A 17,033-nucleotide genomic window follows, 5' to 3' on the forward strand; every position below is an offset into this window, starting at 1 on the left:
TACATTGACAAAAATCTGCATGCATCAATTTAATTGTATAAAAATATAGCTTCAATCATCCCCCTTTCTTCTCTATATTTTAAACAAAAGCAAATCTTCACTACACTCTATGCACCAGATTATTTGATGTTAAAATAAACATTTCAGCCTTTGCATTACCGAGATACAAAAAAATATATTTTGATTCTTTATATCAAATTTTATAAGGATATCTCATTAATTAAACTCCATTTGCAATTATATAATGTAATTAGAGATTATAAAACAAATTTCAAATTTCAAAGTTTTTCCAATTTTACATTATTAGTTCTTAAATGAAATAGCACATGACACTAACCCCCCCCCCCCCAAAAAAAAAAAAAAACAAAAAAAAACAAAACAACAACAACAACAACAATTAACCAAACAAAAATAAGCCCTGAACACACTGAAATGTACAAAACCTGCAATGTTGTGTTTTGTTTAGCAATGTGATGGTTTTACATGTGTTTAACTTTACATTCTACCTGGATCAAAATGTAAAAACAATCAATGATTGAATGAATGCAAAGACAGTAACTTGTTAACACCCTCCCCCCCCCCCCCCCCCCTTATGCAAACATACACTGACATTTGATATAACTTTGAAACCAATGTAGATTTTATCATATATGCTGTATGGTTAACATACTTTTCAACAACAGATATTTATTATTATATGCAGTTTGAAACTTGACGATTATTAATTTTTTTTTTAATAATTGAATTCAAATGTCATTGATGTTTCTTGGATACTTTGATGTTTCTTCTTATAGATATTCATACACTTTTATTAATTAATTTACTTATAATTAACAAACATGCATGAGTTAAGAGTTAATATTGACAAAGGTAAATAATTTTTACAGGTTTTTGTACTTTGATACTTGCCTAGTGATCTTATTACTGCCAGGTAGCTTTCAAATCAACATCATGGCCTTATCACCAAACGCAACTTAATTGTAGCTCTGGAATCCATGTAACTGATGTTGCTTTCTTGTAAACATTTTGTTTCCAATGCTTCTATTGTTCTTGCAGTGCATCGGTAGGTGTCACACTTGGAATTTCACTGGGTGAAATCCATTTTCAGGCTTTTCACGACCAAACACATATATTTCTCAGACACAGTAAGGCCTGACCAAACATTTAACTTCCAGTAATATAAGAAATACTATACAAAGTTGGTTTAAAATGACTGAAAATATCCAAAACAGACAGAATTAACGCCTCTGAATCATGTTCTGCTCTCTACTTTCACTTTCATTTTCTTGAAATTTGGCTGAAGATTTCCGAAAAGGGACACAACTCTTGGTGAAAAAGTATGTAATTTCAGAGATTTTTACAAATTTTACAATTGATTTATTTTCTTAAATCAAATATTACCACTCCAATTTTTTGATATGTTCTTAATAATTGTTTAGGGTAAAATTGGGATCATCAAAATATTCCACCAGTGCCTGCGTTTTTTGGGTACACTGTTATGTTTTCCCCACCTTTTGAATAGCATTATTTGACATTACTTTGCATTTCTTGGCAGTTCCAAAATTTTCTTTTGCAGTTTTCTTGTTAAGAAAATACGATTCACAGATAGTTTTAAAGATAAAAATTAATAATGGTCATTGAAATTCATCAAATAAATATTAATGGGGTGAAATAACATTTGTTGTTATTTCCCACATATGTGCAAAAATAGGTGACCCGTTGCCATGGAAACAGTGCAAATTGATCATTTGCAATATTATTTTTTTAAATGGGCTTATAGTGTAATTATGTCACCAAGTTTAAACAAAATTGGTGAGAGTCTATTTCCAGCCCGTTTTGATGCTTACAGAGAATGACTCTTAATATCTCTTTCGCAAGACCAGTTCCTTTCACTTCAAAGTACCCAACGCTTGGCAAATGAACGTACAGTTGCGAACATTTTCTTGGACGAATGAATGAAATAATGCACGCAGCTATGAACGAACAAAAGAAACGATGAAAGACACTGAAACGAAGACAGACCTTCCTCTAAAATCAAAACGTGCTTGCACGAACCTTGGAGAAAGGTTTTAAAGGAATTGATCCACAAGTAAAATTCTTGACTTTAAATACACTAAGCACCACTGGAGTTCGTTTCTAATGCAATCAGAATCAATATTTTATGTTATTTCCAAATCATTTTTTTACCCTTGAATGCACGGTTGATTCCACCGACCAAAACAAAACTTGTCCTTACTAAGAGACATAAATGAAGAATTACAGAGTGACCTAGAGAAATGCTGCATAAGTACATAATTGTATATTGCATAGCCCCTATTCCAGGGTGGCCATCTTACAGTAATATATGATTTTATTCTTTCAGCCTGTGATGACGGAGAACATGGAGAGGACTGCTTAGAGAAGTGTAGTGCAAACTGTTTGAATGGTGAAACATGTGATCGTTTCTATGGAAACTGTAGTTACTGTTCTGCTGGATGGAAAGGTCCTATGTGTAATGTCTGTAAGTAAGAAGAAAGCCTTTCTCTTTTGAAGAACTAATTGATTCGTAAGGCAAAAAGAGAATTGTTAACGACTCTTTCTGTTAAATATTTTGCCAACATAATCTTTGCGATAAAACGTTTCCAAATATAGGATTAGTTAACCATGCATTGGACGCATACCTTGCTTCGGACAACTTTAAACAATAAACTTGCATCATTCCTAAATGTTTCTGTGTTTTAACTTGTTTCCACCTTTAAGTTGAAGATTTAAACTTTTTAATGATGCTGAATGTTATTATCATGCTGTGATAAAAATACCACGAGAATGGCCTTGAAGTTACGTCATATTTGACATCATAAAAGAGTAGTAAACAGAAATTAGCTAGAGTTGTCTTCTTTTTATTAGATTCGAGGGAAAAAGTCGGTATTACGGGAAATGTTCAATGATAGATAATTTTACAGAATTTTTTCAGAAAGTCTGTATAAATTGTCTTAGAGTTGTTTTTTAATAGTATGTTCATTCATTGGACAAAAATCAACCATGCATCAGACACTTTTCGATGCATCTGTATTCACTAAATCTTTGGTCACGTATAGAACCCAACTGACGGCTGTTTTTTTGCGGAAATAGAAAATAAAAACTCTAAATAGTAAGTGAAAATACAATTTATTGGTACATGACGACTAAAGTGGACTCAATTTATTTCTACGAACTAGAAGATGATAACTCGGGAGATAAAAGGCGCGAGTTGCCATATTATTAGCATTATAAAACCTTTCTAAGGCAAAGGGATGCAACTAAAATCTTTCCACATTTGTGGATTGATTTCATCGATCAATTTAAACTAAAAAGTTGATTTTTAAAAAAAAAGATAAAAAATATTTTCATGTCACTTATTTAAAACCACTGAGATAAAAGTATGACATTTTTTTCGGTTCAAAATACCCTTTCTCCGATGCATAGTGAGTATTGTCCGATCCATGATGAATTCGTTTAAAAAAATCGTTTTTAATGACATTTCCTCAATAAATAGCTTGTTACTGTGTCACAAGTTTAATATATTTTAATCACATACTACATGTTAAGGTCCATTTTGATAGTATTCGGTCGGTAGCGATGTCGCTAGGACTTCTTGAAGTACGAGGGTGTCCGATGCATGGTGAATTCACCCTACCAAACATTTACAAGAGTAGGCCTGCACTAAGAAAATTTGAATAATAAAGATTTCAAAAGTTGACAAAAGTCGTTTTCTTCCTTTATTTCTTAATTTAAAAAAATAAACCATGTTAAAGATGGTTTGAAAGGTTTACAGTTTAACTTGAGGATGTTTTACTCTTCTCACAATAATGAAAGAGGAAAGTGTTGGAGAAGAAAGATTAAAAGAATATCTGTTTGAAATAACAAAAATATCTCTCATATACTTCAGCTTGTGAGAGCGGAGAATATGGTGAAGACTGCTTAGAGAGGTGTACTGGAAACTGTTTGAATGGTGAAGCCTGTAATCGTTTCTATGGAAACTGTAGTAAATGTTCTCCCGGATGGAAAGGGCCTTTGTGTAATATTTGTAAGTATAAGTAAATCCTAAAACATTCAAAATATGAATTGGATGAATAGTTAGAAATACTACATGGACCACGTTAATTTTTTTTCTGTTAGAAACATTTCATAACAAAATTTTTGTTTTGAAAAAATTTTCTTGTGCAACAGACCAACAAAATTTAACCTAGATATGAGTGATTGAACTGTAGTATTTACAAATGGGTGGTAATTAGAAATAACATGGAGGAATGAAGGAAAAGAAAAATGTGTAACATTTTTTTCACGATGTATGCATATTCCATGTTTTGTCATGTTTTAGACTTTCATGTACAGTCACGTGAAGTCTAGCATGAGGTGAGGCAGACGACGAGGAAAGATCTGCAAGTTTCTTTCTTTTAATGTATACTATCACTCGAAAATGGGATATTTACATTATCGGTAATATGTAACGCATGTTACTCAAAATGCACGAATGGAAAAAAAGTATATAAATCCGTGATTTAAAGGGGGGGGGGAATGGAAAGGGGGATCATATCCGGTTGTCTTTGCTCATGAGTACTATAAAATTGAGTCGAGAGAGTACTTTAAGTATTGATGTGGGCTGACAATTAAATAATAGAATGCATTCTTGGGTTGGAAGTACGGGAATATTTGTTGCAGCTGTTGCAGTATAAATGCATAACACGCGTAAGGGGGTTATGTATTTCTTCTGCATTAGCTGCAATGTTAATTCCCGTACTAACTAACAAACAAAAAGAAACATTGTATTGGTTATATTTATATAAGTACAAATAATCAATTAAAGTAGGATTTAGTTGATAAAATAGTGTAATATTGATATGTACGCATTGTACGTTTCATTGATGGAACAGCCACAGCTCAGGAAATCTGTAGAAGTGATATGCTTAGAGTGTTTACTGACGGATAAACGGCAACGGTTTTCTTGAAAAATAAGGAGATAAAATTCAGTTGATTTAAATGAAATATGTGGAGATAACGAACAGTATTCGAGCTCAAAAGTCCATTAAATATTACAAGATAGGAGCAGAGCAAACTCCGACCTCTAAGACATCAGAGGTGGGATCAGGTGCCACGAAGAAGTGAGCATCCCCTGTCGACCGGTCACAACCGCTGTATGCTCCTTGTCATCATCGGAAAATAACGGAAAAATCCGTCGACAAATCACAATGTAAATAATGGCCTAACAATTAGTATGAAAAAAGTCAGAAAACCCTTAATTTTCACCTGAAAGTGCCTAGCGCTTAGCAAGGGAACAGTTGCTACTATTTTTGGAGGAGGGAATAAAACAATGCACGCAGCAATAAACGAGTGAAGTAGATCCTTCTCGAGACTAAGACGGAGACAGATCTACCAATTAATATGAAAACGTGAGCTTGCAAGAGCCTTGGAGAGAAAGGTTTCAAAAACAAGTGATTCACAAGTAAAATTCTTGACCTCAAATACATCGCGAACTAATAAAGTTTGTCTCTAATGCAACCTGAAACCATATTTTTATGTTATTTCCAAATCAATCTTTTTATCCTTAAAATGTAACGGTTGACGTAAACGACCAAAACAAATATACTAAATATCTATATATCCAACATAGATGTTAGTTTTACAACACTGTCAACTTCTGTTGGAAGACCAATTTATAAACCGATATTTTAATTGATAAAAGTCTTGCCTTAACTGAGAAACATGAATTAAGAATGAAGGATTGACCTAAGAAATACTGTATAAGTATATTGCAAAGCCCCCATTCCAGGATGGACATCCATGGGGAGCTTACAATACTTATATGATTGTATTCTTTCAGCCTGTGATATCGGAGAGTTTGGAAAAGACTGCTTAGAGAGGTGTAGTGGAAACTGTTTGAATGGTGAAACCTGTGATCGTTTCTATGGAAACTGTAGCTACTGTTCTACTGGATGGAAAGGTCCTATGTGTAATGTCTGTAAGTAAAAACAATGTATTTTTTAGATTAACTCATAACTGTGGTAAGATAAAAAGAGTACTGTGGTGTCTCTCCTTTTTTTAAACCTTGCCAACATAATCTTGCGATAAAACTTTTCCAAAAATTCGAAACATTTATAAGAACATACCTGCCCTAAGAATATATGAATAATAAGGTTTTTTCAATGTATATAAATAAATAAACCTTGGTAAATATGCTTGTAAAATGTGGTAAATAATTTTCCAAAATTGTGAATGAGGATAACATTGCAAAAATTTAACGGTAGCAGTATAACCTGTGGATTTTTTTTTTCTTTTTCCACTACAGTCAAAGAGGAAATAGGATAAACAATAAAAGAGGTATGTGTCTGAAATATTAAATATCTCTCATATACTTCAGCTTGTGATATCGGAGAATATGGTAAAGACTGCTTAGAGAGGTGCAGTGGAAACTGTTTAAATGGTGAAACCTGTAACCGCTTCTATGGTAACTGTAGTAAATGTTCTGCCGGATCGAAAGGACCTTTGTGTAATATTTGTAAGTACAAGTAAATCCTAAACCATTTAAAAATTAAAGAGAATGAATAGTCAAAAATCCTACGTTTACATGGACTACGTTCATTTTTTTCTGTTAGAAACTTTCCTGACAAAAATTTGTTTGAAAAACCTTTTCTTTGCAGCAGAGCAACAAAATTTTCTGTAGATGTTTGTGATTTAATTGAAATACTTACAAGTCGGTGGTATTCAGAAATGAAATGGAAGAATGAAGGAAAGGATAATGTATAACAACATTTTGGGGTGTATGCATATTCCATGTTTTGTCCACTTTTAACTTACAATTATGTGAAGTATAGGGGAGGTGGTGAAGCCGACGAAGGAAAATTGCAAACTTTCTCTCTTTTTTCCAAAACTGTGAATGACAACAGCATTGCAAAAATTAATCGTTAACAGTTTAACCTGTGGATGTTTTTTTTTTCACTTTAATCAAAGAATTCTTTCATATATTAATTCTTACAGTTTTGTAGTAAATTTGACGACGGAATGTTCCGTGTACTTGATCAATACATAGGGCTCACGGCGGGTGTGACCGGTTAACATGGGATGCTTACTCCTATTAGGCACCTGATCCCACCTCCGGAGTTTCCATTGGATCCGTGTTTATGCCCTGTTTACATGTTTGAATTGGTTTAAGTTTTTTATTAGATTGATCACTGTTCATCACCTTCACCCTTTAATATTTGCTATCAGTCGAAAACAGGATATTTAAAACAGCTTATAGAGACAAAGGGGATAATATATTATCGGTAATATGTAACGCGTAATACTCAGAGTATATGAATAAGAAGGAAGTGTGTCGATCCCTGATTTACAAGGGGGAGGGGACGCGGGTATGTAAAGGCTACACCCAGGGATATCCTACTTGCCTATACAATATGACGTCATATTAAGCTGTATGACGTGAACTTTCTTATTATCTATAATAAAGTTCAATTTCAGGTCCAAGAAAAGAATGGAATCATTCAAACACATTATACAGGGTGTCCCAGAATATATACCATTTCAAGATTCTGTAAAACCTAATGTAATCAATATTGAATTACAACATATGCATCAGAAACACTGCATATACTGTCCAATTTTATTCACCTAATATGACAGTCATTAAAAAGAAAGCAACAAAATGAGTTCATCTTTAAAAATGCTATGGTTTTTAAATGATGCCCTCTAAATGATGTCCTATGTGTGTAATGATAATGTCAAGTCATTGCACAAAATTCCTTAACTTGAGACAACAGTGCCTGACTCGTTAGTAACTTCTGGATTTTCATCAGAGGTAAACCTTTTATATATGTTTAGGACTCTGGTTTGGGTTTAGCAGCAGTAACCTTAGATTAGGATTGATAATTACAGTTTCAAAATGAGGGTAGCTAGCTCTTTTCAAAATCCATTTTGATTGAAATTGCAGTTTTTTGCAAAAGTTTGATGTAAATTTGTTACGTTGCAATTTCATAAGTGTGAGATATTTTTGGAATATTTTGTTGCTATAAAATTGTACTTAATCAAATATTTTTCGAGACATATATCAAAGAAATTGGCCAAGGGATGTGTTTGTGGCAGGTGTTTCAAATGGTATATATTTTGGGACACCCTGTATGAACTAAATTTTGTCGTTTTTGGATGGTATAAATAGCTAAGTATTCATCACGGGGGTTAAATACCAAACCCATGACGTCATAAGTAGTGATCAAATATTTGCCGAGTGAAAATTAAGCGTGACGAGAATTCATGTAAACAAATATATGAAATGGGAATTTTAAAGCATTTACCGTGAATGTTATATGTGATTCACAAGGAATTAAAGATTGAGAATCAGGTACGCTGATTTTCTCTTATCATATTTTCGTATAATGAACAGACGCAGATCAGCCTTTCCTCTGTCGTTATAACAACAAAGATGCCAAAAGTGCAACACTACAGCCGCATACTTTGAAACATAATTTTTTTTTTTTTCGAAAGCTTGTATTCTAAAGATCTTGGAAAGTGTTGCTAGAATCATGTGGTTAACATTAACAGATGACAATTCCTTGATCGTATGTACAAATTGTAAAAAAAAAAAAAATTAAGGTTTCTTGCGAAACTTTGGAAAAAATTTTTCTGTGTCGGGAGAGTAGGATTCTAGCAGCGCTTTTCATGACCGAATGATGTTTTTACATAATTATTTTCACAAAAAGAATGAACTATTTCCGGGATGGTGTTGAACCTTTCACTTTTTCATTAAGGTAATTTTTCTATTAATGGACGTGATAGTGGAGTGCTTCTTTTAGCCTAAGACTCAATGGTGTCTATACAAAGGATAATAATAGTAAATGCTTTATCTATAGCTTTTCCAATTTGCTGTGTTTTTCTACTAAGCCAACTGTGAAATTGATTTGAAAACCATTTTTGTGTATACTCACGCGTAGAAATATACACGGAGAAACCCGCGCTAAAGTGACGTCACAATGAGGCTACAGAGACGTCAATAAAAATGTAACGATAAAGGGCAGCAAGAAAGTCAAATATTTACTATATCATTGGTGCTTTTAAACTTGTAAAATGTAAATATAAGGAATGTTTTTAAGTTTAGTGTGAATTATTGGTGTAAATCACACAGACTTGCACGTAGGCATATTTTTCATGAAGTGCGCTATGCCTACGTGACAGGTCTGTGTGATTTACACACCAATAACTCACACAAAACTTAAAAACATTCCTTAAATATTTACATTTGCTGTGTTTGACGATATAGGGCAGCGAGAAATTCAAACATTGAGTATATTTTTGGTGCATTTAAACATATAAAATGTAAATATAAGGAATGTTTTTAATTTTAGTGTGAATTATTGGTGCTTCATGAAATATGTCTATGTGACAAGTCTGTGTGATCTACACACCAATAACTCACACAAAACTTAAAAACATTCCTTAAATGTTTTATCTATGGCTTTACCGTTTTTTCAATGTTACATTTTACGAGAAAAAGTCTAAATTCACCGAAATATGATCTGGGTACTGCCTTATCATACCTGCGGAATGGAAAAAAGGGTGGATTTCCCAACCCAAAGAGAATTTGCTCATGACTACTATAAAATTGTTTGATACACATTAACCAAAAAATGGAAATTTAAAAGAATATCGGTGATTCATATGACAATATTTACCTTTCCAAATATTTTTCCTTAAGATTCATTGCAAATTAGAAGATTATTCATTTTCTCATGAACTACCAACGATGAGCATGAATATCTCCATTGTTACGTCATAATGCCGTACTTGATTATGGCGTAATTTGTGGCAACTCATCAGAAAATAATGTAAATATACGAGGGGTTATCAAAAAGTTCGTGGACTAGCGTCATAAAATTAAAACCGCTTTTAGTACATCAATGAATTTTTACACATTAAGTTCGCATCATCTTTTCTATCTATAGAATAAACCATAAATCATAATTTTTATTTTTTAATAAATTGTTAGTGTTTTTGTAAGCAAAGGTATGTCCAGGCGGCGCAACCTCAAATATGACGTTTTTTTCTACCTGAGTGTAACTGAGAAAAACTCTTTAGATATGAGTATTTGTCATCAAAAAATCTCGTTAATTCAGGCATGTGATACAACACATTTGTTCAGTATAATTTACAGTTTTTACCCCATTTTGTAATTTCTATGAAATTTTATCGTAAATTTTATATGGAGTGTCCAAACAATTATGGGCTTGAAAATAACGTCAAAAGGGGGGAGGGGATTCTTTTTCAAACACTCTATAGAGTTTCGCTCCTGGAAAAACTGGTATTGACCTAAGGAATGTTAAACTGGAGTCAGGGTGTCAAAAGTCAGTCACGTCGAAAAGTGACGTTGATCATGTGTGTTAGAAATTGAACTCCAACAATCTAAGTATTCTGGCATAATCAAGTGAGGATCTTTCCCCATATAAAGATCAATTTACAATATTATATGCATTGAAAACAGCTGCTCATGACATTTTAAATTCATATAAATAAGACGGGTTTAAGTCCTTACTTAACTCCAGGTAATCTCATCAAGATAAGTGTGTATGAGGTAGAGAGAGCGGACATTAAGAAACAATGACGTTAAGCGGACGTCATGACACTAAACGGCGACAGCGCCGGGTGATCACATAAAGTCTTTTTAATTTCAGAATAATTTGGCAAATTATCAACGTATCAAGCTGAAATTTTCAACATTTCTTAAACTTTTGTTGTTTTACGTTCCGCATAAATTCTGTAAGCAAAGACTACATATTATTAATTTTATCGCGTCAGTCCACGAACTTTTTGATAACCCCTCGTAAGAAATGAATTTGATTTTTGAAAGTTCATGAGGTAGATGAACTACAACGCTTCATGCCGGCATATTTATCATGAAGCGCTAACGCGCTTCATGAAATATGCCGGCATGAAGCGTCGTAGTTTATGTCCTCATGAATCTTTAAAAATTAAATTTATTTCTTAAATAATTTCAATTTAATTTTATTGATTGATTTCCTGTGTTTTGATTGGACGAGAGCAAATTCAAGAAAAAGTTTACACATCGATAAATCTCTCAACCAGACCAGAAGTACTTTCTTGTCCTACATGTAGCTTTTTTGGTAAAAAAAAAAAACTGAAACAAATCGTTACTTTTAGTTCGTTTTAGCTAAACGATTACAAAAACTTTAAATTGAATAAAAGCAATACTGACGACATACAGGACTGACAGACGGGAATGTTATGTTTATGTCACTGTCAGATCACGAGTAAAAATCTCTAACGTTTTAGGATATTATCGTCGTTCCTAAATGCTAAGCAAATCAGCTCAGTTCGCGGTAGCTGATAGGAAAGAGAAACGTACCTCAGAATCTTGCCTTATCAGCATCAAATTCATATTTCTACATCCTATATTCTGTCCCGTCTTTAAACAAACCAGAGCAAATCAAGGGTGTCGTCGGTATGCCACTTTTATTTTAGAGCGTCTGTCGTTAATGTCAACATGGTCAAGGACGAATTCTTCTAAAGTCTACTTGTATTTACGATATTCGTCGAAGAGTTTTTATAAGTTTGTTTTATTGATTTTTTTTTACAATTTAAGTTAAACTTTATCGATTCATTTCCACATAGCGACATAAAATATTCCCACGCTGTATTCAGAAATAATTTAATTTTGTTTGTATTCTAGCCTCTGGTTGGTTAATATTCAAAAAGAAACACAAATTATTTCTGTATAACCTGGTTTGGTATGGGGACACACCTCCCTGAGAACCAGCTGAATCATCTGTATCCATACATACCTCTCATTTCCTGTCCTCGGAATTGATGGAAAATTCCAGATTTAATAAATGTACCTTTAACTTCAAACAATAATTTGATCTTACCACATTTAAACAAACAACAATGCTGCTAGGCCTGTGTATCAGTTTTTACCTCCCCTCGCTTCCCATCACTTCCGTTACTACGGTTGTATTATTGAGCGGCAAATTTGAACTAATAAAAAGCAACGAAATTTTACACCCATAGTTTTTTAATGATTTTAAAACTAAATTATAAGGAATGACCCTAATTCTTGTCCAGATTATTCGAGTATAACCTGGTTTGGGTCAGTTTACGGTGTTTTATAATCCGCTTCGCGGATTATAAAGCGTAAACTGACCCAAACCAGGTTATACTCGAATAATTTGGCCAAGAATTAGAGTCATTCCTAAAACAAAGGATTGTATGCAGGCTCCAAAGAGAAATAATTTTAAACTTCGTAATTGGAATTATAAGAATTAAACGTTCTTTTTGAAAAATTTATCGATGTGTAAACTCTTGACATTTTACTTACAAACTTAACATAAAAGTACTTCGCACTTTTATCTAGTTTGTGAGTAAAATGTCAAGAGTTTTCACATGGATAAATTTTTCAAAAAGAACGATTAATCCTATAATAAATCGGGATAGGGAGTCGGGAGAGTAATTTAAGTATAGCTGTGGGCTGACAATATTGCAGTAGAAATAAACCCAGTATGAAATCTCTCGAATCTGAGGAATAGTTGAAATAAACATGAATGAATAAATCAAAAATTATTGTTTCGAACAATATTAATTAATTTTAGCTTTGAGGGTGGAGGAATCAAATCTCTACTTTATTTTCACATTTTATAATGGGGAATAATTTTAAATAAAAAAAAAAAAGAAAAAAAAAGAAATTACATTCTGAGAAAGCAAATATTAATTTTAAGTCATTTAAAATAAATTTGATAAACGATGATTTTTACAATAGTCTAACCAACTACAAAAGAAAAACAAACTTATTTCAAGACATTTCATGATGCTGACTATTGATATCCAATACCGATCATTCCTTTTAAAGGAATACTTTTACCTCTTTTGCAGGTAGGCGGATCTTATTATTCATTGGAAAAGAACCACTCGAATACGCAAATGAATATCCTTTATAAGCTTAATCATGTACATGTACATGTATGTCAGTATGAATGAAACATGTACAGATAATTGCAGTGTCTTTTTCAGCTTGCGAAAACAATGAATATGGAAAAGACTGCTCAGAGAGGTGTAGTGGAAACTGTTTGAATAATGAAACCTGTGATCGTTTCTATGGAAATTGTAGTCACTGTTCTGCGGGATGGAAAGGTCCCATGTGTAATGTGTGTAAGTACATGTATAGATAAAACATCTATTCTAACAATAACCTTTAAGACATAGGAATAGAAAGAAGTCTATATGGACCAGAATTATTTTAATTGTTTGAAAGTGTGCCAATATAATGTTTGTGATAAAATCCTATGGAATCCGGATAGGGCCTTGTAGTTCTCTATAGCACCATCGAGGTTTGGGCCAATAGTGAAATGATGCAATAATGCGACTACGAGGAAGTGATTGTACGATGACGAAGAAGTGTTGGAGCGAAAGCGCGATAATGATGATACGATGGCGCGACAATCGATGTCGATGATTCGATAGCACGATGAAGCGATGAGTCGATGGTACGATAGCGATGACATGACGGTGTGATGACAAAAAAGCGATGATACGAAAATGATGAAGCGATGTCGATGTTCACTATCACTCCATCGTACTATCGCACCATTGCCGTCGCATTGTTGGGCTATCGCATCATCGTCAGTGCTATCGGACCATCGCGTCGTCGTCATCACTCCAGCGCTTCATCTTCATCGCGCCATCGCGTTATCGCGCCATCGGCCCTTTAGTCGATGCCCGATGGTGCGATAGTGAACTACATGGCCCTATCGGATTTCCACAAAAACCTCTTTATATGTACAAAACGTTTTCTGGTGGGGCGTTAATACATAATATCTCAGAGCCCCCAACCGTTAAAGAGATCTACAAACTTTTATTCTTAACTTTAAAACGAGTCGCCCGCGTGGCGCAATGGTTAGAGCGTCTGCTCTAGAGTCGCGGAGTAAGGAGTTGATCCTTACGTCGTGGGTTCGAATCCCACTGTGGGACGTGGAGACCGGTCCTTCGGATGAGAACGTATAAACCGAGGTCCCGTGTCGCATTAGGTGCTGGCACGAAAAAGATCCCTCACTGCTCAATGGCCGTAAGTGCCGAGTATTGAACAAAATTTGCAGCTCTCCACCGGCAAGTGGTGGCGTCTCCATATGAGTGAAAACTTCTGGAGAGAGACGTTAAACAACATACAAACAAAACCTCTTGGTCTAAAGTAATTATCTTATTGACTAGTCTGTATCCATTGACAAATTTACATGCATGTAATAATAATAATAAAACTTTATATAAAGAAGGTAACCTGGTTAGTGCATGCACTATTCTTCCTCAGGGCCTTCTGTATGTCAATTACAAAGATAAACAAGTACACATGTAAATATACAATTCAACATAAAACAGATATAGTCTTAAGGAATTACAATCACAAAATTATGAATAGAGTGTCCATGTCTGGTAATATGTACATACAACTAACAATCACATTGTAGATAGGATATCAAAATCTTACTGTGCTCAAATAATTGTACGACTGCTGATAATGTAATTTTCTACATTACACTTAAATGCTCGTAGAGATTGAGAGAGTCTTATGTGCTGGGGAAGATTATTCCGTAAGTGCACACCTGAGTACTGAAAAGAGGTCTTGAATACGTTTGTACGGAACTTAGGTAATTTAAGGTCATAATTACTTTCCGATCGCAGGTTATAAGAAGCTGAGGAGTGAAATTCAAATAAATTACAAAGATATTCGGGAGTCATTCCGCTGAAAATTTTGTATAATAATATGTATTTGTATAGATCAACTAGCTCATAAACTGTTAACCATCCAAGTTTCTCAAACAGTGGTTTAGAAGAAGAATCAGGACTTGCGTCAAGAATAATCCTGGCTGCCCTTTTTTGTAATTTAAATAGTCTACCTATGTCCTGCTTGGGGGTATTACCCCAAATAGTCAAACAATAGTTAATAGATGGTAGAATATAAGCATTGTAATATAGTTTTCTGGTATGTAGGGGAAGATATTTTTTTATCTTACGTAGAGTAAATAACTTATAGTTTATGGTTTTACAAACTGAATCAATATGATTTGCATACTGTAAATTATCCTCAATATGTACACCAAGAAGTTTCTCAGTTTCAACCATTTCAATTGTTTTGTCTGAGGCATAAAGTTGAAAATTTGGATTATCTAGTTTTGATTTTCTTTGCTGTGTCCCCATTAGCATACATTTTGTTTTGTCTACATTAAATACCATTTGGTTTTGAGCACACCATTTCTCAATCTCGCAAAGATCTGAATTTAGTGTATTTTCTAAACATCTTGCATTATGATTATTAGAATACAGAGTTACATCATCAGCAAACATATAAATATTTGAATTGTTTACATGTAACGGAAGGTCATTTATGTGCAATAAAAATAAAAGTGGACCCAAAATTGAGCCCTGTGGTACTCCTGCTGTGACGGATAAAATATTGGAGACACATGTCCCAAATTTAACACACTGGGTCCTGTCGTAAAGATATGACTTAACCACTTTATAGCTGTATGGTCAAATTTGTAATGGATTAATTTCTCTAGAAGAATATTATGATTCACCAAATCAAATGCTTTACTAAAATCTATAAATGTAATACCGATTAGATCACCACGATCCATTGCATTAAGCCAACTTTCTGTTAGTTTTGTAAGTGAAGTTTGACACGAATGGAGTTCTCTAAACCCCGACTGGGATTGTGTTAGTAGATTAAATTCATTAGTGAAATTTTGTATTAGCTTAGGTACATGTTTTTTCTATCAATTTAGATATAGTCGGTAGAATAGAAATTGGAGGATAATTACTCGGGTCAGCTTTGTCACCTTTCTTAAAAATAGGTGTTACTTTGGCTTGTTTTCAATTTGTCGGGAAAAAACCACTTACTATGCAAGCGTTAATAAGATGAGTTATAGGTTTACATATATATTTAGATGCGACTTTCAAAAGACGCGGTCCAATAAAGTCAACGCCAGCTGATTTATTGATATTAAGAGAATTTATCATGTGAAAAACTTCACTTTCCTCAATTAGATGAATACTAAAAAAGGTTTCATCATCAAGCTTAGACCTTACAAAATTACGTAGTATATTTGGATCATACTCATGTTTTGGCATTTTCAAAAGAAGCTTGTTTGAGACATCTGAAAAGTGGTTATTAAAAGTATTTGCAATATCCTGTAAATTATCAATAATTCCCCCGTTAGAAAACACATGAGATGGAGTTCTTTCTTTGAATTACATTTTAATTGATTAAGATAATTCCACATTTCTTTGGGATTTGAACTCTGTTCAATCGCTGTTTTATAGTATGAAGATTTTGATTTATCTATAAGAAGACTAACTTTGTTCCGATAAAGTCTATAGTTTTCCATATCTCCTTCTTTGTGGTAAGAGTCACGTAAGTGTCTAGCATCGTTTATTTCTTGTGTCATCCATTTAGGACGGATTTCACTCTTTACTCGTTTGGTTTTAACTTGTGCATGCTGGTTAAGTACGCTATTAAATAATTCGTAGAATTCAGTTAGTATTTCATTAGGGTCATGCATCTGGAGGAGATTGTTAAAGTCTACATCTTTTAAGTCTTGGAGGAATTTATTTTCATCAAACTTTTTGAATTCTCTATACTGAATTTCTATGTGTTTTCCTTTTTGCTGCATGCATTTAGTTTTTCTACAGGCACATATTGGGCAGTGATCAGAGATGGCTATATAAGGTACATTCACTTCACACATGTTATCTGGTTTATTGGTGTAAAAGTGATCTATTAGGGTACTTGAGGTATCAGTTACTCTGGTTTGTGCTGTAATTAATTGTCAAAAACCAAACTCTTCTAAAGCATATGTCCAACTTTGTGGGGGGTCTTTGAATAAGTCTATATTAAAATCACCTGTTAAGATAATTTCTGCATCGTCACAGCAAGAGGCACAATTTATTTCTCTAGCCAGATCCTCCGCCCAGTTTCACTTCCACACATTTCACACGAGTCTAAATCATTTCCACATATTTTGCATAAT

The 17,033-nt window shown here is 33.7% G+C and overlaps 1 protein-coding gene across 1 annotated transcript in view; it reads left to right on the top strand.

Moving 5' to 3' along the window:
• The window catches only part of LOC133189461 (protein draper-like), a 35,414-nt gene that overhangs the window by 9,157 nt on the left and 9,224 nt on the right, over positions 1-17,033 (top strand). Inside the window, exons 2-3 of the mRNA XM_061324831.1 lie at positions 2,363-2,500; positions 13,024-13,161. Of these exons, the coding sequence (XP_061180815.1) occupies positions 2,363-2,500; positions 13,024-13,161 (276 nt within the window). The remainder of the gene's footprint in view (positions 1-2,362; positions 2,501-13,023; positions 13,162-17,033) is intronic.

This window comes from Saccostrea echinata, unplaced genomic scaffold, assembly GCF_033153115.1.
Source record: "Saccostrea echinata isolate AGI-Se365-2 ecotype Australia unplaced genomic scaffold, CSIRO_AGI_Sech_v1 ptg000018l, whole genome shotgun sequence".
NCBI lineage: Eukaryota > Metazoa > Mollusca > Bivalvia > Ostreida > Ostreidae > Saccostrea > Saccostrea echinata.